Source organism: Gobio gobio (genome assembly GCF_949357685.1).
Source record: "Gobio gobio genome assembly, chromosome: 3".
In the NCBI taxonomy this organism is placed as follows: Eukaryota; Metazoa; Chordata; class Actinopteri; order Cypriniformes; family Gobionidae; genus Gobio; species Gobio gobio.
In genome coordinates this window covers 4,410,559-4,434,706 of record NC_137099.1, presented here as the reverse complement: position 1 = coordinate 4,434,706, position 24,148 = coordinate 4,410,559, and the positions used below count along the sequence as shown (strand labels likewise).

At 34.6% G+C, this 24,148-nt stretch overlaps 2 protein-coding genes across 2 annotated transcripts in view; both read left to right on the top strand.

The window, feature by feature from the left end:
* Positions 1-267: 267 nt before the first annotated feature.
* Positions 268-3,718, top strand: LOC307123043 (uncharacterized protein). Its single transcript, XM_079811420.1, has 2 exons — positions 268-3,592; positions 3,673-3,718. The coding sequence occupies exons 1-2, from the start codon at positions 1,110-1,112 to the stop codon at positions 3,683-3,685; spliced, it is 2,496 nt and encodes an 831-aa protein (XP_079667546.1). The 5' UTR covers positions 268-1,109; the 3' UTR covers positions 3,686-3,718.
* Positions 3,719-4,061: 343 nt separating this feature from the next.
* The window catches only part of smim11 (small integral membrane protein 11), a gene marked incomplete at its 3' end in the record, with an annotated part of 29,301 nt that continues 9,214 nt past the window's right edge, over positions 4,062-24,148 (top strand). The window contains exons 1-9 of the mRNA XM_079811902.1: positions 4,062-4,097; positions 4,185-4,367; positions 4,713-4,800; positions 4,921-5,073; positions 5,157-5,219; positions 5,959-6,168; positions 7,058-7,217; positions 7,872-7,951; positions 8,580-8,666. Of these exons, the coding sequence (XP_079668028.1) occupies positions 4,729-4,800; positions 4,921-5,073; positions 5,157-5,219; positions 5,959-6,168; positions 7,058-7,217; positions 7,872-7,951; positions 8,580-8,666 (825 nt within the window). The 5' untranslated portion in view covers positions 4,062-4,097; positions 4,185-4,367; positions 4,713-4,728. The remainder of the gene's footprint in view (positions 4,098-4,184; positions 4,368-4,712; positions 4,801-4,920; positions 5,074-5,156; positions 5,220-5,958; positions 6,169-7,057; positions 7,218-7,871; positions 7,952-8,579; positions 8,667-24,148) is intronic.

The window sequence follows — 24,148 nt, the reverse complement described above, 5'->3', positions numbered from 1 at the left end:
CGCTGTTTATTAACGGTAACTATTTGTACAATAACGTTAGGCGCCGATTAAAAAATAAAAGCGAACCCGTTGGAAGACGGAGGGATATGGGAATATTTGTCGCAGTTTCACACACAAGTTAACGTTACTCATTTTGCGGTGAGTATTTTTCCCAGGCCTATGTTAAAAAGGTTTTATTTGGGGGAGAGCGAGGCACAACCTGACGTAACTTACGTCTCAGTCTGTGTAAATCCACTTGGGGTTCAGAGTATTGATAATGACTCTCAGTCATTAATCATTATTTTTTCAGGGTTTCTCAAAATAATTAATAAAAGTATAGAATATAATAGCATATTTCTAATAGGGACTCACTATAACTACTGGGATTAAAACCGTGGCTTGTGTCTTCTGCTGGTTAACTTAGATCAGTATTAAATAACCATCTCAACTGTTAAATAACATATAAGATTACAATAATATCAGATTTGTCTTATTTTAAATAATCACAAAAACAGAGATGAAAAACAAACTTGAGTAAGAAATTTACTTTTGCTGTTGTTAAATAAATGTTCACTAATATATTCCAAAGATTTTTTAATTTTGACGCATTTTTTTTTCTCTAAAGATTTTAGATATGGCAACTATTATATACACTTAAGTTTCGTCATCCTGGCATGTGTGAAAAGTTTAAAACCATGCGTGTTACAGCTAACCGCTTTAGGTTGTGCCCTGCACTCCCCTACTTTAGTTATGTTCTGCATTAAACCTGCACGATTGTAATGCAGCCTTCACTGAGTCTATACCTCAATCAGCTCCCTAGGTTGTGAATCAGTATATCATGTAAATGAATGTGGCCGATTCCCTGATCAGTGCTCGGACTACTGAACTAAGGAGCTGATTGAGACGCACGCTATGTTTACTGTGATGCAAGCGCTGAATTAAAGTGATGATAGCGCATGGTTAAAATTAGCATTCAAATGTTCTAAAGCCATAAATTTTTAGGTGTGTTTAATGCATAGTTTGTTTGTAAAGTTATTTATGCTCTGTTTTCTTTTCCCCCCAGATAACCATGGTTGATAAATGGTCAGTAGATGACACGTGCCGCTGGCTTCAAAATATAAACCTCATTGATGCAAAAGAAAGTTTCAGAGGTACACATGGAAATTTATAAATGTTCATTTTGTGATGTTGTGAAGTTTCAGCTCACAAAGTATCTAACTCATCTGCAAGTGCAACATAACCACCAAGCAGATTTTAGTGTTACTTGTAACATTGAGGCATGTTTTAGAAGATATAAAACTGTTGCAAGTTACAGAAACCATATCTATCGAAAGCACAGAAAAGCTTTGAAACATCCCCTATTTGAAAAGGCTACTTTAGTTGAAGACGACAATGAAAGTGAGGAGGTTCCTGAAGATCTACTAGAGAACAACCAAAATTCTTCACCTGGAATTGATTTAGAAACTGTGTTATTGGGACTGAGACGGCATGTAGCCCTCTTTATATTAAACCTCCAAGAAAAACATTTACTTCCTAAAGTAACTCAGGATACCATTGTTTCCAGCTTGGAGTTCATCTTGAAATTTTTCCAGCAAAATTATTTTGAAATCATAAAATTCCACTTGACCAATTCTGGGTTGAGAATCGAGGACCAGGAAGACTTGGATAACTTGCTAAATAATCAGACACTTGTAGAAAGTGTGTTTGCCTATGTTCAGTCAGATTATCAACTTTTCAAATATTGCAAAGAACATCTACATTTAGTGGAGCCAGTTAAGCACATTCTTGGAACCAATAGCCAGGGGAAGGAGGATACATTTCAGTATGTGCCTATTATAGATGTTCTGAAGACTCAGTTGGAGAAACAGGACATATTTGAATCGTATAGAAGAACCTGTGAACAAGCCCCAAGTACAGATTTTTTAAGCAGTTACACAGATGGAGAATTCTTTCATGAGAGCCCCTTTTTTCAAGATCCTAATATTGTAAGATTACATCTGTACACTGACGAATATGAAGTTGTAAACCCCTTGGGGTCTAAAAGATCAGTTCACAAATTAGCAGCCTTCTATTTTACGATTGGCAATCTTGAAGCTAACTGCAAATCACAATTGAGGCATATACATTTGTGCTTACTTGTAAGACATCAATTTCTAAAGAAATATTCATACAGAGACATCTTGCTGCCCCTGATTAATGACCTGAAACTGTTATACACTGAGGGACTGCAGGTCAGTGTAAATGGTCAGAACATCAATTTGAAATGCGCTCTTGCCACTATTTCAGCTGACAACTTGTCTGCTCACAGCCTGGCAGGTTTCACCTGCTGCTTTAACAGTGGACGGATCTGTCGCTTTTGTATGATCAGCTACAAAGACCGAAGGTCTCACGTTAATGAAGATGCTGTAATAATTCGATCTTCTCAGGTACATCAGTACCATCTGCAAGCACTCAGAGAAAGTGCTGGAATATCCAAACAGACATATGGTGTGGTCAGTGAGTGCCCTTTCACTGAGTTGAACTACTTTGATGTTGCAAAAACATTTCCCCCTGACTTAATGCACGATTTTTTAGAGGGTGTGGTGCCTCTTGTGATTACCAGAATTATCCAGGCATTACATTTTTTGCACATTGTTTCATTAAGTCAGATAAATGCTGAATTGGAGGCATTTAACATTGGGAGGAATGACCGGACTAACCTCCCTCAGAAACTTCCACATAGTGTGCTAAAGCAAAACACACTACCAGGGTCTGCTGCTCAAGTCTGGTGCCTCTTCAGGATTTTGCCATTTCTCATTGGACATTACATTCCAGAAGGTGAGGTGCACTGGGACATTTACCTGAAGTGTAGGGACATAGGAGATGTGATTTTGTCCCCCACCATACAAAGGAATATCATCCCTTTCCTAAGCCTTCAGATAGGTGAATTCCTGTCCTCCTTCCAGTCTGTATTCCCTGAGACTTTCACTCCGAAACTACACTTTCTCATTCATTATCCACGGCTCATACTAAAGTTTGGGCCTCTGAGACAGCTGTGGTGCATGAGATTCGAGGGAAAGCACCAATACTTCAAACGTTTAGCCCACAACACGTGTAACTTCAAGAATCTCAGCTACACCCTTGCCAAGAGGCACCAGTTAAGACAGTGTTGGGAATTGACTTCGCTGGATTCCCTTCATCAGAACAACTACACGGAGGGTGAACGGGCAGTACCTTTTCGAGCATTACCATTGGAGATACAGAAAGGTGTGATTGGAAAAAGTGAGGTGGAGGACATTCGGGGTGACGAGAGACTTGGTGTGTTTAGCTCTCTTAAGACTAACAACGTGAAATACTGTGTGGGAGACAACTTAATTATAGATATTGTGGATGAGGACATTCCAATCTTTATAAAGATTGAAAAGATTTTGCGGTTCAGGGGTGCTTGGATGATCTTTGGCAAGCTGCGGATACCAAAAACATTTGAAAGACATTACCATGCATTCAAATTGGAGGACCAGAAGGAGTGGATTCTGGTGCAGCCAGGGGAGGAGAAAGAATTTCATCCTCTTGACACATATGTGCATGATGATTCTAAGTATATTACATTACATCACAGGGTGCAGTCTTCTAGGTAAATATATTTTACTTCTGTGGTATGTCTCTCTTATTTCTTCATTGGAATATGAAATATTTGTTATCTTTTTTTTACAGAGCAGCAAATTGATGGGGAGACAATGCTGGGTCTCACAGAAAGGATGGTGGAAAGACTTTTTCCTGTAATGAAACATCAGGTGACCTTTATGAAGGAGCTTAATAAGTTAAAAAAGTAAGTCTTTGTTGTTAAAGGGTTAGTTCACTCCAAAATGAAAATCCTGTCATTAATTATTCACCCTTGTGTTGTTAATTTGTGTTCTGAAGAAGAACGAAAGTCTTAAAAGTGTGGAACAACATATGGGTGAGAAATTAATGACAGAATTTAAATTTTGGGATGAACAAACTCTTTAAATATTAAACATTGCTGTTAAATATACAACACATTTATGCTAAGCTTAAAATCCTTTATCTTAATTTATATATAAACTTTGTTTTTCTTCAAACAGCTTGGAAACTGAAGTGCCTCAAATATCTTGTGCTCAGTATGTATCATTGTTTTGAAGTCCAAATAAATTGTGGCAAATTTATCCCATTTAAAAGACTTCAGTACTGTATTCATGTTTTTACAGACAAGAACCCTGCGACTCATTTGTTGCCCAACCTTGGCCAGCAGTATACAACCTGCCTGTCTTTCCCCCTGAATTGCAAGCAGCTTTGCAGAGGAAGGATCCCGGCTTTAAGAAGAAGGACAAGTCTCATATCCGTGCATTATTAATTCAAGTGTTGTTTGACAACATCACCAAGCACACCTGGTACAGTATTGTATTTCCTTATATTTTATAACAATGTTAGATGTATATGGTAATGTTAGGGGTGTGAGGAGACGGGTAGGTCATGAGACGAGACGATACACAAGATTGAGTTCACGAGAAAGAGACAAGATTTTTACACAGTATTTTTTTTAGAAATCCTCAATGACGAAATGCATGACAATTCACGTTCTGTTATGGCAATATCATGAGACAGCTTTTCATCTCAATGAGAAATCTTGTTACATTTTAATCATCTCGTTGCACGAGATCTCATTGCACCCCTAGTAAATGTAAAACTTGTTGGTTGTTGGATACTGAAATAATATATTTTATTATATTTCTTAGGTATCCAAATCATAAAATGTATGGAGATGTTCTGGGGAGTTTGATCACCCGCTTTCCATTTTTGAAGGATGACAGCTCCTCTGGTTATGTATGCACATATTGCTGTATTTTTTAATACTGTGAAAATATTGGAAGTTATTGCTCACTAAAACAAAATATCACACAGAAAAAAAATCTATTTTGAAAGAAAGTATTAATTTGTCTACAGGATACCTTGTTGGAATGTATTCGAAACAAATTTAAAAAAGAAAGAATTCCCTTGGTTAACTCTTCAACCGTCCTGAAAATGAAGGAAAAGTATGGGGTCAAAAGGAAGTGTGCTGGACAATCAGACTCTGTGGGATTTAGTCAAAAACAACAGGCAAGTTCATTTCAGTACATTTTATGTCGAAGGCAGAAAAGATTTGTCTTAACATGAAACATACGTTGACTTTATCATTTCAGAGTGCAAGATGTGGAAGAGAACCAGTGGACACAATGGAATATGATTCGGCTTGTTCACATGAGGTATTTGGTTTAGTTTTACTTAAAGGATTAGTTCACTTTAAAAAAAAAAACTTTTGCTGATAATTTACTCACCCCCATGTCTTCCAAGATGTCCATGTCTTTCTTTCTTCAGTCGAAAATAAATTAAGGTTTTTGATGCAAACATTTCTCATTTCATCTCCGGAACACAGTTTAAGATATTTTAGATTTAGTCCAAGAGCCTTCTGTCCTTCAATTGAAAGTGAATGCCCACTCTACAGTCCATGTCCAGAAAGGTAGGAAGTAAGGTATGAAAAACATCATCAAAGTAGTCCATGTGACATCAGTGGGTTAGTTAGACTCTTTTGAAGCATCGACAATACATTTTGGTCCAAAAATAACAAAAACTACGACTTTATCCATCATTCTATTCTGTTCCACGTTTGTTTGAATCCGCATTCACGAGTTCACAGTGACGCTGCTGACGTAAGACGCAAAGCGTGCGTCTCCCTCAGACTACATGGACGCTCTGATGCACCAGATAACGCAGCAGCAGCGTCTTACGTCAGCAGCGGGATTCAAACGGGTCTTGAGAGAGGAAATTACATTGGTGCCAATGAAGGCCTTTCTGAGCCATCGGATTTCAAAAAAAATATCTTCATTTGTGTTCCGAAGATGAACGGAGGTCTTACGGGTATCGAACGGCATGAGGGTGAGTAATTAATGACATTATTTTCATTTTTGGATAAAAAATATTTATGTACTGTCTTCCTACCCCTAGATTGTGTTGGACCTGGAAGTAACAGGTGAGGATGAGACAAGTTTCCAGGAACACATTAATGCCATCACCCTGGAGTTGCGTAAAAGCAACCCCAGTTATTCTGAGGTCAAGAACCGGATGAAGCGCACTCTTTTCCAAAGAGTACAGATTATGGACAGGCCTGCAGCTGAAGTAATGGAGCATTTTCCTTTTCTTGGAGTGCCACAGCTTGTGAGTAAACACTGTTAAATTTTGTGCCAGGCAGATAAGAAAAATGTATGTATATAGGGATGCACCGATTAGGGCTGGGCGATTTTATATTTTTTTTCTCCTAAAAAAAAATTGCGATTTTACGAATCGAGTCGATTTTTTTTCCCCGCCCCCCATTTAAAACAAAATAATTGCAAACTGTACATATATTTATGTACATACAAAATATATATTTATTATATTTAATTAAAGTGCATCAACGTAAAATTGCAAAAGCAAACCCTTTATCTAACTGAAAAGTCAGTGTGCAACAAAGATTGTTAAACATCCAAATTATTTATACTGTATTTGGATTGAGCTAATAAACAACAAAAAATCCTGAGGTAGCTCAGGAAAGAGCAGATGACAGAGAATAATAAAGTGTAGGTTGCAAAATGTTTATTAGGCCACTGACATGGTTGTGGATATTATTTCAGTTATTTCCAGAGGGATAACATTTTTTATCTTCTCTTCTTTTGGAAATCAGTGTAATAATTCAGGTGTTCTGGAATAGTTGGTTTCACAGTGTAAGTGGAACCTTAAAATAAAAAAAATATTAACGAAATATTTTGGGTGAACTATCCCTTTAATGTGAAACCATGAAACATTATCTACAGATCAAGCATAATAACAGTAACATTGAATCATCTTGGAGAGAGTTTCGTCGTGTTGACTGTCGTAACCGAACGCGCCACGCAGTTTGAATAGAGGATGACTGACAGATGCAGTGGAGAGAAGCATTGACGCAAACTTGAATTTATTTATTATATTGTGCACAAAGCATTAATGATGCAGCCTCCAGTTCGTGATCACTAATTTGTTGTGTAATTTGGATATATGCACCTGAAGTAAACAATGTTTTGTATTTAAGATGCTGCATGAAATGACAATGAGGTTTGGAACAGACTTGGCAAAGAACATGGAAACCTCTCTAAATGAAATGGCCCCAAACATCATCAGGAGTGCAAAAGAAGGCAGTAAAAAAAATCTATATGCCAATCTCTTTGGACCAGCAGAGGAAGTCACAGAAGGTAACTTCACCAGGGTTTTTCCTGCATAACTTTTATCTCCGGCACACCCCGGGTACCCCCCTAGAGCAGTGGTTCTCAAACCTGTCCTGGGGACCCCCAACCAGTGCACATTTTGCATGTCTCCCTCATCTAACACACCTGATTTAAATCATCAGCTCATTAGTAGAGACTGCAAGACTTGGGACGTTTCTCAATATGCGTACTTGTTCTCGTGGACTTGTGAAACGTCATCAGTGGCTGCACCTATAAATTGTTGACCTATAAGTGTTAGTATTAAATTAATAGTTTACCCAAAAATTTAAATTCTGTCATCATTTACTTACCTCTCGTCATTTCAAATCTGTATGACTTTCATCGTCAGAACACAAAATAAGATATTTTGAAGGATGGTAAACGAACAACGGCGGTGCCCATTGACCTACATTGGTTTTGTGTCCATACAAATCAAGTGAATGGGTACCAGCGTTTTTCAGTTTCCAAGATTCTTCAAAATATCTTTTTTTTTTTTTTTTTTTGATATGCTGTAGAAAGAATGCCATTTATGTTTGAAATGATGAGAGTGAGTGAATGATGACAGAATTTTCATTTTTTGGGTAAACTATTCCTTTAATTGAATTCAGTGCCTGATGTACACTAACTTGTATCTGTTTGTAGGTCTTGTTAGGAATGCTGCACTCATTTTATTGCCAGCACTTTTCAAAGAAAACACCAGCTTCCTCTACTGTGTAGATAGTGTAAGTATAGAGTCTTCTGTAGTTTCATTAACATTTGAGGGACTTGACTTAATAAAGGAACTGTTCATTTAAATATAAAAAAAATTACTGTTTACTCACCCTTACACCAAAGTTTTAAACAATTTTCAATAAAACTTACCCTATAATTTACTCAATCTCTTTCTTAGTAACAAGCTTTGTAATGTCATTGAATAGCACCCCAACTTTTGAAACTCCCAAAAAGTGCTCTCCAGGGGTTAAAATTCGTCCCTGGACAAACCCTGTGGATGTTTTTTGCTGGAGTAAATAAATGAATAACTAAGCACAATCACACATCGGCACATCAGCTTCACATAAATAGTTTTGAGTCTTGTTGGTTCTTGCATGTCGCATGCCTATTTGTCATATCTTATGTTGTGTCACGATTCAGTCACAAGAACGAATGAACCAGTGGGATTCAAAGTAATCAAAGTGGCATTACAAAGCTTGGAATGATTATAATTAAATATAACTCAGATTGTGTTGAACTGAAAAAAGCAAGTCATAAATGTCTAGGTTGCCTTGTTGGTGAGTAAATTATGGGGTAATTTTAAGTCTGTTTCTATTAATTGGTGAAAAGCACTCATTGTTTGTAATTTTTGTTTTACAGGAACCCAAAGGTCCTGCACCAACTGTAGTGCTTAACGGCTCTCCTGATCCCCTCAAGGCTGAAAGTGTCAGCATTATAATGGACAACGTGAACATTATAAGAGAGGCAGACATTGACATGACACAGGCTGTGGAATGCCTGTTTGCAGCCTATTTTCTTTTCAATGTTCAGTACCCGCTTGCCATTAAGAACACAATGATTTTCATTCAAAAATACATGCTTAAACTAAGATCTCGTCATGACACAAGAATACCAATACCTGTACTAAAAATGTACAGTCAACTTGTGTAAATCATACTATTTAATAAATGTGTTATTTTTGTTAGAATTGTGATTAGTTTTCTCTGTTCAGAGACATTTAAAAGAATGATATATATGTACATAGGGTATATAAGCAAGCTGGTATATATTAAAAATTTAAAATGCGTGAATGTTTATTAAATTGAAAAAGAGTAAAATGTTCAATTACAATTTTAAAAAAGTACAATTGCAGTTAATATTAAATGGTTGTATGTAATTAAACATTTCAAGTTTAGCTGTCTAACACAGATACAGAGATGCAATTTTAAATGTTTATGTATGTTTTTTAAAAAGTGAAAATGCTTGGTCTAATACAGAATATACAGATTTTAAATGTTTATGTATGTTTTTTAAAAAGTGAAAATGCTTGGTCTAATACAGAATATACAGATTTTAAATGTTTATATATGTTTTTTAAAAAGTGGAAATGCTTGGTCTAATACAGATTTGAAATGATAATATTTATTCTATTTTTTTAAATAATAAATTTAATGAATTTTAACTTTTTGTACTGTCTGGATTGGTTATATTATTAAATACCGGTGATAACTTCATAATAAAGAACCCTTAAATGGTTCTAAAAAGAACCATCTAACTTGGATTCAAAGAACCATTTGGGGTTCTATTTAATGAACCCTTTAATATGGTTCTATATAGAACCATTTTGGGGTTCCATATATGAAGCAGGTGATAGAACCATTTCTGGTTCTAAATAGAACCATTTCTTTTAAGAGTGTGCTAGCATGTCGGATGGAGCAGCACTGACTGGTTTAAACCACCATGGCATAGTGTGCATTTATACAACAATGCAACAATAATAAAATAATGCATTGACATAAAAAAGGAAATTTACTTTTGATACTTAAGTACTTTTAAAAGCAAGTACTTCTGTACTTTTACTTAAGTAAAAATTGTTTTTAACAAATTTCACTTGTAACAGAGTAATATTTGACCAGTAGTACTTTTACTTTCACTCCAGTAATTGAGTTGTGTACTTTGTCCATCTCTGTTGGAGTGTGATTCTCAATTTAATCAGCCAGCATAAAGTTACTTTTATTTACATAAAAAAAATTTATTTACGCTATTTAGACTCGTTTGAACATATAACCTAACCCCATCCCCAGAGGCGGACAGTACTTAAGTACTTTTACTTTCTACTCCAGTACATTTTTCAAGTATATATTTTATCAGTGTTTTTCTTTGGAAAACTTTTAATTCATTACATTCCAAAGCATAATTTATATTGTCATACTATTACTGCACTACATTTCATAAATAAAAGTTGTTGGGTTTTTTTACCTTGAATACCTATTTCATAAAAAATATAGTACTTTCTTAAATTTAACTTGAGTAAAAGTATACAACACTACATTTTTTTATGTAATTAAGTATTAAATGATATTCAACATGAAACATAGTGCAGTAAAAAGTACAATATTATGTTTTGGAAAGTTGTGAAGTAAAAGTTTTCCAAAGAATAACATTGATAAAGTACATAAACTTGAAAAATTAAATTACTTGGAAAGTATAAATACTTAAGTAATGTCCACCTCTGCACCCCTAAACCTGCCCATTTGTGTGTTATATGATATAAAACACAGGATATAAGAGGCAGATCCAACTGCAGGCACAATGTATTCAAAATATACACATTTTCCAAGTGTTCTGAGGCCAAACGATTGATTTGTGTAAAGAAAATCCCCAAAAGCGATCAGCGTCTCCAAATTTCAAAAATTGCCGCCCGAAGAAACGTTACGTCAGATTTCATAGTGAAATGTCATTGGCTCTCGTGTGTCTCGTGACCAATTGTGTCATGCTAAAGAGTTGTCTGTATCTTTTGAATGATTTGACTGAGTGTGTGTGCGTGATCATCATTTCAGCGATTAAAACATTAAGATCAACTCTGTTCTTCACATGAAGATATCGTATGACTTCAGAAGACTTGGAACGCAACATGAGTTAATACTTTTATACTGTTTTGGCCATAAATACCTGTGACTGTACTATTTGCCTGTTACGTGTTTTATATTGTTTAGAAGTGGGTTTAGGGTAGGAGTTGAGTTAGTTGCTCCAAAATATAAAAGTAGCCTATAAATATTAATAAAATCATGTCTGCTTTTACAAATGCAACTAATTAAATGTGTCTTGATCTGACGCATTGGGCAAACAACTGAAATCAATGGAGCACCTGCGCGACGATATAGTGACGTCCAGGCCTTTAGCGTCTTTTGTGACATGAAAGGCGATTGACCGTGCTTCAGATTTTGACGCCTTGGGGTGAGAATAGGTTGGAAAATACAGTTTATGTCCGTCAATCCCAGTGTTAAATGAACACCCGTCAGTGTACATATGAGTCCACACTACAGGCTGTTAACAGTGTTGAAGTTAATGAGATAATTATGTGATTCATTAAGTGATGATTGACCATCAGTGGTGTCACCTGATGCCAATAAGCAGAATCACTAAAGGAAAAAGAAACAACAGTAAAAAAGAAAGACTCAACAACTACAACTGACGTACAAATTATTACACTTATTATTAACCAGTTTGACTTTATTTCTGTCATACATATACAAAAGTTCTTATTGAGAATTAACAGAAGTTTAGATGTTAATATTTGTATTAATAATTGTTCAATGTTTGCTTTAGTTTGCCTTTGACCCTTTACTTTTTAACATTAGTTTTTCTCCGGATGCTCCTTGTCACAATATGTTTGAGGTTTCATCCCTATAAAAAAAATTGGATTTAGATTTATTGGCCAATATATCGGTTATCGGCTTTCAAATATAAATAATTATCGGTCATATGTATCGGTCAAAATTTTCATATCGGTGCATCCCTAGTAAAAACATGTTGTCATGACTTATTGATCATATCATTTTTTTACAAGGTTACATATGCTTGAGATGTTGATATTAAGTCTATTTTTCTGAAAAAATTATCAAAATGAAGTGTGTTTTTGATGAAAAATATTTAGCAAAGCATGAACTCACTTAATTTTGACACATTTTTTAAACATCAGACTTTATATTTTAATATTTCAATTTTTCTTTTCACGTAAATATATCGATGTAAGAATGTTTTCTTATGTCAATTGGGAAAACAAGACTATAAATATATTTTTGCGCTGCATAATCAAGGCATGGAATTTCAAAAGAGTGACATATAATTGCATATTACCAGTTTTCTTGTAATGTGGTTACATCATTTCTGAAATGTCAGAGCACTTCCATATTATCCACACAAGACGGTCCTCCTTTCGCACCGATGCATCTGAGAAATAAATACATATATAAAGTTTATAAAAAGCATAATTCAGGGATGAAAGGAAGCTGCTGTGGACCTGTGAGTGGTTTATTTTGGGCACATCAGTTTTCGACTGCATTATCAAGCTCACTTCAAAGGCTCTGGGTGAAATGTTGGAGCACCTTATGGTTTCAGCACTGCTAAAAGCTCTACAACCTAAAATCACCATACATTATGCAAATTTTTCTCATTATCAAACATAAAACAGCCCACATATTTGTATACCGAGGCTTGCTTTGATCATGCACGGGGGCCAATAGTTTACAAAAATCCCACTAATACACATATTGCTGTTTTTTGCATCCATCAAACTCTCTGTAGCTTTAAAAACTAGTCAGGTCTCTGTCTAGGACTTAGAGGACTCTGGATTTTGTTTCAATACCAGTCAAGACCACAACTGTTGGGATATCAATAAATTGCCAGTGCATTGTAATTGGGAAATTGCATTCGATTGGTAACAGCTCTATATAGTGTTTTATTCCAATTATATTTATTGATTAAAAATAAGTCATTTCTCAGGCGGTAATGTGGATCTTTATAAATTTAAGGAGTACTGGTCTTGACTCGTTCTCGTCCTGCCTTGATCTTGGTCTTGTCTTGGTCTCAACACACATTGGTCTTGGTCTTGTCTTGGTCTCAACACACATTGGTCTTGGTCTTGTCTTGGTCTCAACACACGTTGGTCTTGGTCTTGTCTTGGTCTCAACACACATTGGTCTTGATCTTGTCTTGGTCTCAACATACATTGGTCTTGGTCTTGTCTTGGTCTCAACATACATTGGTCTTGGTCTTGGTCTCAACACACATTGGTCTTGATCTTGTCTTGGTCTCAACACACATTGGTCTTGGTCTTGGTCTCAACACACGTTGGTCTTGATCTTGTCTTGGTCTCAACACACATTGGTCTTGATCTTGTCTTGGTCTCAACATACATTGGTCTTGGTCTTGTCTTGGTCTCAACATACATTGGTCTTGGTCTTGGTCTCAACACACATTGGTCTTGATCTTGTCTTGGTCTCAACACACATTGGTCTTGGTCTTGGTCTCAACACACGTTGGTCTTGGTCTTGTCTTGGTCTCAACACACATTGGTCTTGATCTTGTCTTGGTCTCAACACACATTGGTCTTGATCTTGTCTTGGTCTCAACATACATTGGTCTTGGTCTTGGTCTTGGTCTCAACACACATTGGTCTTGATCTTGTCTTGGTCTCAACACACATTGGTCTTGGTCTTGTCTTGGTCTCAACACACATTGGTCTTGATCTTGTCTTGGTCTCAACACACATTGGTCTTGATCTTGTCTTGGTCTCAACACACATTGGTCTTGATCTTGTCTTGGTCTCAACATACATTGGTTTTGGTCTTGTCTTGGTCTCAACATACATTGGTCTTGGTCTTGGTCTCAACACACATTGGTCTTGGTCTTGGTCTCAACACACGTTGGTCTTGGTCTTGTCTTGGTCTCAACACACATTGGTCTTGATCTTGTCTTGGTCTCAACACACATTGGTCTTGATCTTGTCTTGGTCTCAACATACATTGGTCTTGGTCTTGGTCTCAACACACATTGGTCTTGATCTTGTCTTGGTCTCAACACACATTGGTCTTGGTCTTGGTCTCAACACACGTTGGTCTTGGTCTCAGCATACATTGGTCTTGGTCTTGTCTTGGTCTCAGCATACATTGGTCTTGGTCTTGTCTTGGTCTCAGCATACATTGGTCTTGGTCTCAACACACATTGGTCTTGGTCTTGTCTTGGTCTCAACACACATTGGTCTTGGTCTTGTCTTGGTCTCAGCATACATTGGTCTTGGTCTCAACACACATTGGTCTTGGTCTTGTCTTGGTCTCAACACACATTGGTCTTGGTCTTGTCTTGGTCTCAACATACATTGGTCTTGGTCTTGGTCTCAACACACATTGGTCTTGGTCTTGTCTGGGTCTCAACATACATTGGTCTTGGTCTCAACACACATTGGTCTTGGTCTTGTTTTGGTCTCAACCCCTCAACGTCTTGGTCTTGTCTTGGTCCCAACATACATTGGTCTTGGGCTCGACTTGGCCTCAATTAGGTGGTCTTGACTACAAAACTAGTATGAACTAATTTCCTTTTATTTAGACCATCTTAAGTTTAACTGAAACTCAGTGGGGATGTTTTATTTCCCAGCATGCTTTGCCCATGACACTCGAAAGGGAGAGTACATGTCAAAATTAAGTGTTATATAATGGGGTTTGTGCAAGATTACTGGTAAGGGAGATTTAGTAGTGATTAATGCTTTGTTATGCTAATTTAGGAGAGTTTCTGTTCATGTGGGTTTTTAGCGAGTTGACATGTTACATGTTTTCAGTTGCTGTACAATTTCAATAAGTGCTATACCATGCTATTGTTAACATGTTGGTCTTGGTCTCAAACCCTCAAAGTCTTGGTCTTGTCTTGGTCTCAACACACATTGGTCTTGGTCTTGTCTTGGTCTCAACACACATTGGTCTTGGTCTTGTCTTGGTCTCAACACACATTGGTCTTGGTCTTGTCTTGGTCTCAACACACATTGGTCTTGGTCTTGTCTTGGTCTCAACACACATTGGTCTTGGTCTTGTCTTGGTCTCAACATACATTGGTCTTGGTCTTGTCTTGGTCTCAACACACATTGGTCTTGGTCTTGTCTTGGTCTCAACACACATTGGTCTTGGTCTTGTCTTGGTCTCAACCCCTCAAAGTCTTGGTCTTGTCTTGGTCTGAACACACAATGGTCTTGGTCCTTACATTGGTCTCAACACACATTGGTCTTGGTCTTGTCTTGGTCTCAACACACATTGGTCTTGGTCAGGGGCGGTTCTAGACCCTTTTTAGGTCTTGTCTTGGTCTCAACATACAAATTGGTATTTTCTGAATTAGTTTGTTATAGCTATAGCTAAATATTTATGTTGAGATAACCTGATCAATTTAAGTTAAATGTATTAATTAGTGTACTCAAATATTTCAAGTACAAAATAACCTCATTCCACCTCTGACAACTTATTAGGGTTTACTCAAAATTAAAAAGTGAATTAACTAAATATTTTATGTTCATTTCTATCAAAAGAGGAGTGATTAACATGCATGAGCACTCAAAACTTGATCGTTCTGCTTACTTAAAATCGGGAACATCATAACTCAAAAAAATGTGATGTAGCTGATTACCCTTGAATGTTTTGAGTTAGCCCAACTTATTGGGGTTTACAGTGTATTGTTCCTGCCGGCCTGGTTCTGGACCAGACCCTGAAAGCGAATGTCCAGTCTGCTATGAGAACTTCATTGGGTTTGAACCTGTCAAAACGAAGACCTCCTATCTCCCATTGCTCACCCTGACGAAAACAAAAACAGCTCAGCTGCGCAAACGGGCAGATGTTGTTTTGCAAAGACTCAAAAAAGGCCCCGGTTTCCCGGAATCCAGTGTTGTTTTACCCAGCGCTGGTGTCCCTGTTGAGCGCAGGTGCCTGTGGAGTGAAGGGAGGTCACGAACGGAGAACGCAAGACGCTCTGTGTTTGTTCAGATGGACTGATAAACTCTTCCTCCCACATGCACTCCTACTGATGTTCATTAGCGCTTCACTTTATGACTCCGAGCGCTTGAGGTCATCAATAATAATCTGAATGCCTTTTAAATTTCCTCGACTATTTTACAGTATTGATCGATCTTCATGTGGACTGACAGAAATCCAGCGTTCATAATAAAGCAACTGGGGGTTTGAATGCTGGTTGCTACTAAGTTGCATAGCAAATGTGCTTCAGTTTTCAAAAGGATGCAAGTGTGTTTTTGGGTCAGCCCAGCGAACAGGGAACGTTCTGGCAAGGTTCTCTCAAAGTTATGAACAAACATTAAGATATGCAACAGACATATGGAAGATGCATATGAGGCATTATCTAATTAAATATGCACTACTTTGCATACATGTCTAGAACAAAAATCTGAACATTGGATAAAGCCAAGCAGATTCAAACATTCTTGTTTCATGTGCTTTTGAGATATTAGAGTCAATTTTGGTATCTCTTTTTATCAGTCCATAAATCAGAAAATACTCAACAACTAGAAAAAATAAATACATTTTCACTATTTTCACCATTTTATTAAGGTGAAACAAACCCCTTGATTGATGTTTGATGGATGTAAATCTACTGAAGTGGTGATTTTGAGAAAACGCAAATTTATTCAGACACTGTCAACATTTTCTCACATTATCACAGTTTATTTGCTATAGTTTAGAAAATTGTGATTCAAATATGAAAGTTAAACTGTGTCAGAACAAACTCATCTTGATAATGTCAGATAACTTTGATAGAAAGGGATGTAATGGATTACAAATCAACTAATCAGCTGTTAGATTTAAAGGTGCACTATGTAACTTTTGTAACTTTTCAAAACAAAGGCGTAGTTTGATGACGCCACGTTTGAGCGCAGAATCTTGGGACACGAAGCAGAGCAGGAGCGAGTGTTGTGGAGCTGAGGAACCGCTGGAGCGATTGTTAATGAGATGAACGCAACACACGCCTCGCGAACAGCGGGACTTTTATTATGACACAGTCGCCGGCGCCACTTCCGCTCCTCTGCTCATGAGTGTGTGGTAACGCAGCTCTGTTGATCATATTACACACATCTGAGTGTGTTGATGATGGGATGACGTTACTCTCAGCGGCTGCTATGACACTTGTTCACACTGCAGTGAGAGTAAAGCGCTTCTGCGGAAACCGAGGGGAACACAGATATGATGTCATCGACAGGCCACGCCCTCACACGTCCCGGTTCCTCAGGTAAAATAGCAATTTCTCATGATTTACAAATAGTTGGAATCATTTGGGATATTGTAAGTACTCAACTGAACAAAATATATAACACTGGCCTAGTGGTTTTCGGATATTTTACTGAAAAAATGTTACATAGTGCAGCTTTAATAACACAATTAGATAATACCAGTTTAGCTCAACCAATGAGCAAGCAATGCTTCATTTAGTTCAGTCTGTGGTGTCAAAGGTCACATGAGCAATCAAAGAACAAACACTTCAGCAAAACATGCTCAGCTCAAAGTGTCTGAATCATTTTGCTTCCAAATTTGTATCAATTTGACTGGTAGTCACTGTATGAAGAATGTTTGGGTTTAATATGTCACCGTTTATTTTGCTCTCCTCACTTACAGAAATTAACTATAGTGTCAATATACGTGCATTAATGTCAATATACGTGCATATTAATATACGTGCATATCAATATACGTGCATTAATGTCAATATACGTGCATATCAATATATGTCCATTAATGTCAATATACGTGCATATCAATAAATGTCCATTAATGTCAATATACGTGCAAATCAATATACGTGCATTAATGTCAATATACGTGCATATAAATATGTCCATTAATGTCAATAAATGTGCATATCAATATATGTGCATTAATGTCAATATACGTGCATATCAATAAATGTCCATTAATGTCAATATACGTGCAAATCAATATACGTGCATTAATTTCAATATACGTGCATATCAATATATGTCCATTAATGTCAATATACGTGCATATCAATAAATGTCCATTAATGTCAATATACGTGCAAATCAATATACGTGCATTAATGTCAATATACGTGCATATCAATATGTCCATTAATGTCAATATACGTGCAAATCAATATGTCCATTAATGTCAATATACGTGCATATCAATATGTCCATTAATGTCAATATACGTGCAAATCAATATGTCCATTAATGTCAATATACGTGCATATCAATATATGTGCATTAATGTCAATATACGTGCATATCAATATATGTGCATTAATGTCAATATACGTGCATATCAATATATGTGCATTAATGTCAATATACGTGCATATCAATATATGTGCATTAATGTCAATATACGTGCAAATCAATATGTCCATTAATGTCAATATACGTGCATATCAATATATGTGCATTAATGTCAATATACGTGCATATCAATATATGTGCATTAATGTCAATATACGTGCATATCAATATATGTGCATTAATGTCAATATACGTGCATATCAATATATGTGCATTAATGTCAATATACGTGCAAATCAATATGTCCATTAATGTCAATATACGTGCATATCAATATATGTGCATTAATGTCAATATACGTGCATATCAATATATGTGCATTAATGTCAATATACGTGCATATCAATATATGTGCATTAATGTCAATATACGTGCATATCAATATATGTGCATTAATGTCAATATACGTGCAAATCAATATGTCCATTAATGTCAATATACGTGCATATCAATATATGTGCATTAATGTCAATATACGTGCATATCAATATATGTGCATTAATGTCAATATACGTGCATATCAATATATGTGCATTAATGTCAATATACGTGCATATCAATATATGTGCATTAATGTCAATATACGTGCATATCAATGTATGTGCATTAATGTCAATATACGTGCATATCAATATATGTCCATAAATGTCAATATACGTGCATATCAATATACGTGCATATCAATATATGTCCATTAATGTCAATATACGTGCATATCAATATATGTCCATTAATGTCAATATACGTGCATATCAATATATGTGCATTAATGTCAATATACGTGCATATCAATATATGTCCATTAATGTCAATATACGTGCATATCAATATATGTGCATTAATGTCAATATACGTGCATATCAATATATGTCCATAAATGTCAATATACGTGCATATCAATATACGTGCATATCAATATATGTGCATTAATGTCAATATACGTGCATATCAATATATGTCCATTAATGTCAATATACGTGCATATCAATATATGTCCATAAATGTCAATATACGTGCATATCAATATATGTGCATTAATGTCAATATACGTGCATATCAATATATGTGCATTAATGTCAATATACGTGCATATCAATATATGTCCATAAATGTCAATATACGTGCATATCAATATACGTGCATATCAATATATGTGCATTAATGTCAATATACGTGCATATCAATATATGTGCATTAATGTCAATATACGTGCATATCAATATATGTGCATTAATGTCAATATACGTGCATATCAATATATGTCCATAAATGTCAATATACGTGCATATCAATATACGTGCATATCAATATATGTGCATTAATGTCAATATACGTGCATATCAATATATGTGCATTAATGTCAATATACGTGCATATCAATATATGTGCATTAATGTCAATATACGTGCATATCAATATATGTCCATAAATGTCAATATACGTGCATATCAATATACGTGCATATCAATATATGTGCATTAATGTCAATATACGTGCATATCAATATATGTCCATTAATGTCAATATACGTGCATATCAATATATGTGCATTAATGTCAATATACGTGCATATCAATATATGTCCATTAATGTCAATATACGTGCATATCAATATACGTGCATATCAATATATGTCCATTAATGTCAATATACGTGCATATCAATATATGTGCATTAATGTCAATATACGTGCATATCAATATATGTGCATTAATGTCAATATACGTGCATATCAATATATGTCCATTAATGTCAATATACGTGCATATCAATATACGTGCATATCAATATATGTCCATAAATGTCAATATACGTGCATATCAATATACGTGCATATCAATATATGTCCATTAATGTCAATATACGTGCATATCAATATATGTGCATTAATGTCAATATACGTGCATATCAATATATGTGCATTAATGTCAATATACGTGCATATCAATATATGTCCATAAATGTCAATATACGTGCATATCAATATACGTGCATATCAATATATGTGCATTAATGTCAATATACGTGCATATCAATATATGTCCATTAATGTCAATATACGTGCATATCAATATATGTGCATTAATGTCAATATACGTGCATATCAATATATGTCCATTAATGTCAATATACGTGCATATCAATATATGTGCATTAATGTCAATATACGTGCATATCAATATATGTGCATTAATGTCAATATACGTGCATATCAATATATGTGCATTAATGTCAATATACGTGCATATCAATATACGTGCATATCAATATATGTGCATTAATGTCAATATACGTGCATATCAATATACGTGCATATCAATATATGTGCATTAATGTCAATATACGTGCATATCAATATATGTCCATAAATGTCAATATACGTGCATATCAATATACGTGCATATCAATATATGTGCATTAATGTCAATATACGTGCATATCAATATATGTCCATTAATGTCAATATACGTGCATATCAATATATGTGCATTAATGTCAATATACGTGCATATCAATATATGTCCATTAATGTCAATATACGTGCATATCAATATATGTGCATTAATGTCAATATACGTGCATATCAATATATGTGCATTAATGTCAATATACGTGCATATCAATATATGTGCATTAATGTCAATATACGTGCATATCAATATATGTGCATTAATGTCAATATACGTGCATATCAATATATGTCCATTAATGTCAATATACGTGCATATCAATATACGTGCATTAATGTCAATATACGTGCATATCAATATATGTCCATTAATGTCAATATACGTGCATATCAATATATGTCCATTAATGTCAATATACATGCATATCAATATACGTGCATTAATGTCAATATACTGTACAGGCATATCAATATACGTACATTAATGTCAATATACATGCATTAATATCAATATACATGCATATCAATATACGTGCATTAATGTCAATATACATGCATATCAATATACGTGCATTAATGTCAATATACATGCATTAATATCAATATACATGCATATCAATATACGTGCATTAATGTCAATATACATGCATATCAATATACGTGCATTAATATCAATATACATTCATTAATGCCATGCAATAATGTCTTTTAGCCTTTTATACACAATTCAAAAACAAATAAATATTAATTTAACATTATAAATTGGGGAGAAATCCAATTAGATATGCATTCATTTACATTGAATGCAAAAGAATGAGAAATATTTCTTTTGTCAGTACTTCCTGTTTAATAGCTGTATCCTTTGGGTAAAGGAATTCACATTTTGAAACATTTGCAGGGTCAATAACTATATAGTATTTGCAGCTGAGTGTGTACGTGTGCAATTACACTCACCATCTAAACAACTGACGTCAAATTCACATGCAAATGACAGTCTATATTTATGTGTGTAAACATACAGGCCTAGTCACAACCTCAAGCCCCTAAACATTACACAGCTAACTCTAGCGCTGTAGTGCCACCTGTAGGGCTCCACTTCGGTTTTCACCCAGATTATGATCCTTCACACACTAGCACCAATAACCAGATGCCTTAAAACACTGCAGTAATTCATTTGCAAGTAAAACTCTGAGCACGTGTAACGCCTGTTCCTCTTTGCCACCTCACAGAGGATCTATTGTGCTGAAGAAGACATGAGGACTGGAGGAGGATTCAATTAAGCCGGAGTAGGTGGACGGTCCTCATTATGACAGCAGTGTAAGGGGGTGGATGCTTCACAGTTTGTGCATTTGTGTTCGCATGTGAACGTGACATTTCAGACCCGTGCAGATTTGTGGGTGTTTCTGGCTTCGGTCGACACAAAGACAATAACCGATGAAGTCATTCATAACACATGGCTTGACTGAATCCAAATCGGTGAAGAATCAAGGGCCTGGTGTTGGCACACGGAAACCAACATTTGCATGTCCAAATCTTTTTTTCCAAGCACTGCTGACATCATGGAAATTCAGAAACGTGAAAGGTCACACTAACCGTCTGAAGCAACCCATATTTCAGGGTTTGAGCAAAAACATGACAGAGAGAGAGAGAGAGAGAGAGAGAGAGAGAGAGAGAGAGAGATGTGCAAGCTCCACAGCTATTATCTATATATATTTACACACATAAACCCTTTCACAGCCAATTGTAATGTTCTTGCGCCCTCTAAAGGGTACTTTGCATTTGCTATAAAACATTTACAAACATGACATTAATACTGACATTTGAATATTTTACAAAAGTGTAGTGTGCATAAAACATTAATATAATATAATATAATATAATATAATATAATATAATATAATATAATATAATATAATATAATATAATATAATATAATATAATATAATATAATATAATATAATATAATAAATTATAATATAATATAATATAATATAATATAATATGATATAATATAATATAATTAATATAATATAATATAATATAATATAATATAATATAATATAATATAATATAATATAATACAATATAATATAATATAATATAATATAATAAATTATAATATAATAAATTATAATATAATATAATATAATATAATATAATAATATAATATAATCAAATATAATATAATTAATATAATATAATATATTATAATATAATATAATATAATATAATATAATTAATATAATATAATAATATAATATAATATAATAAATTATAATATAATATAATATAATATAATATAATATAATATAATATAATATAATATAATATAATATAATATAATATAATATAATATAATATAATAATATAATATAATATAATATAATATAATCAAATATAATATAATTAATATAATATAATATAATATAATATAATAATATAATATAATATAATATAATATAATAATATAATAAATTATAATATAATATAATATAATATAATATAATATTATAATATAATATAATATAATATAATATAATATGATATAATATAATATAATATAATATAATATAATATAATATAATATAATATAATATAATAAAATATAATATAGTATAATTAATATAATATAATATAATATAATATAATATAATATAATATAATATAATATAATAAATTATAATATAATATAATATAATATTCAAGATTCAAGAGTTTTATTTGTCACATACACAGTTATATACACAATATACAACTGGCAGTGAAATGTAAACAGGTCCGCTCCATGGACAGTGCAAATAACAGTTACAAGAAATTAAAATAGAAATAGAATAAAATTAGAATAAAAAGTATTAACATAAGTAGAATTATAAATAAATCAAGTAAAAGATAAAAATAGGAAATAAGATAAATAAAAATATAAAAAATATGTGGATATGATAAGTGAGATAAACTGTAGACTTAAAAATAAGTGGTTAACATAAAATATATATATATGTATATATAAAGAAGTATAATGTGCAAGGTTTATTACAGGTTGTTACGCAGTAACAATAGGAAAGTAAAGTGCAGTGCAATTGCAGTATGTGGATGTTAATGTTAAAAAACCGTATGTTTATGCGTGTGCGGGGGTGAAGTGAAGTCACGTGACTGAGTTCAGGAGTCTGATGGCCTGGGGGAAGAAACTCCTCCTGAGTCTTTCAGTCTTTGCCATCAGGCTACGGAAGCGCTTACCAGATGGCAGCAGGGTGAAGTGAGAGTTTGCAGGGTGATTAATGTCTCTGATGATTTTAGTAGCTCTACCTCTGCAGCGTTTGGTGTAGATGTCCTGCAGAGACGGGAGAGCTGAGCCTGAGATGCGCTCGGATAAGCGCACCACTCTTTGCAGGGCTTTGCAGTCGTGACTGGTGCTGTTCCCGTACCACGCTGTGATGCACTGAGTCAGGACACTTTCTATCGCCCCTCGATAGAAAGTTTTCAGGATGGCTGGTGAAACCCTGAATTTCCTCAGCTGGCGCAGGTGGTACAGTCTTTGCCTGGCTTTTTTCACCTGTGTCTGGATGTGTGTAGTCCAGGTCAGATCCTCGGAGATGTTCACACCCAGGTATTTGAAGCTGCTCACTCTCTCTACCGGTGTCCCGCTGATCATGAGAGGGGAGTATGACCGATGCTGTCTCTTCCTGAAGTCCACAATCA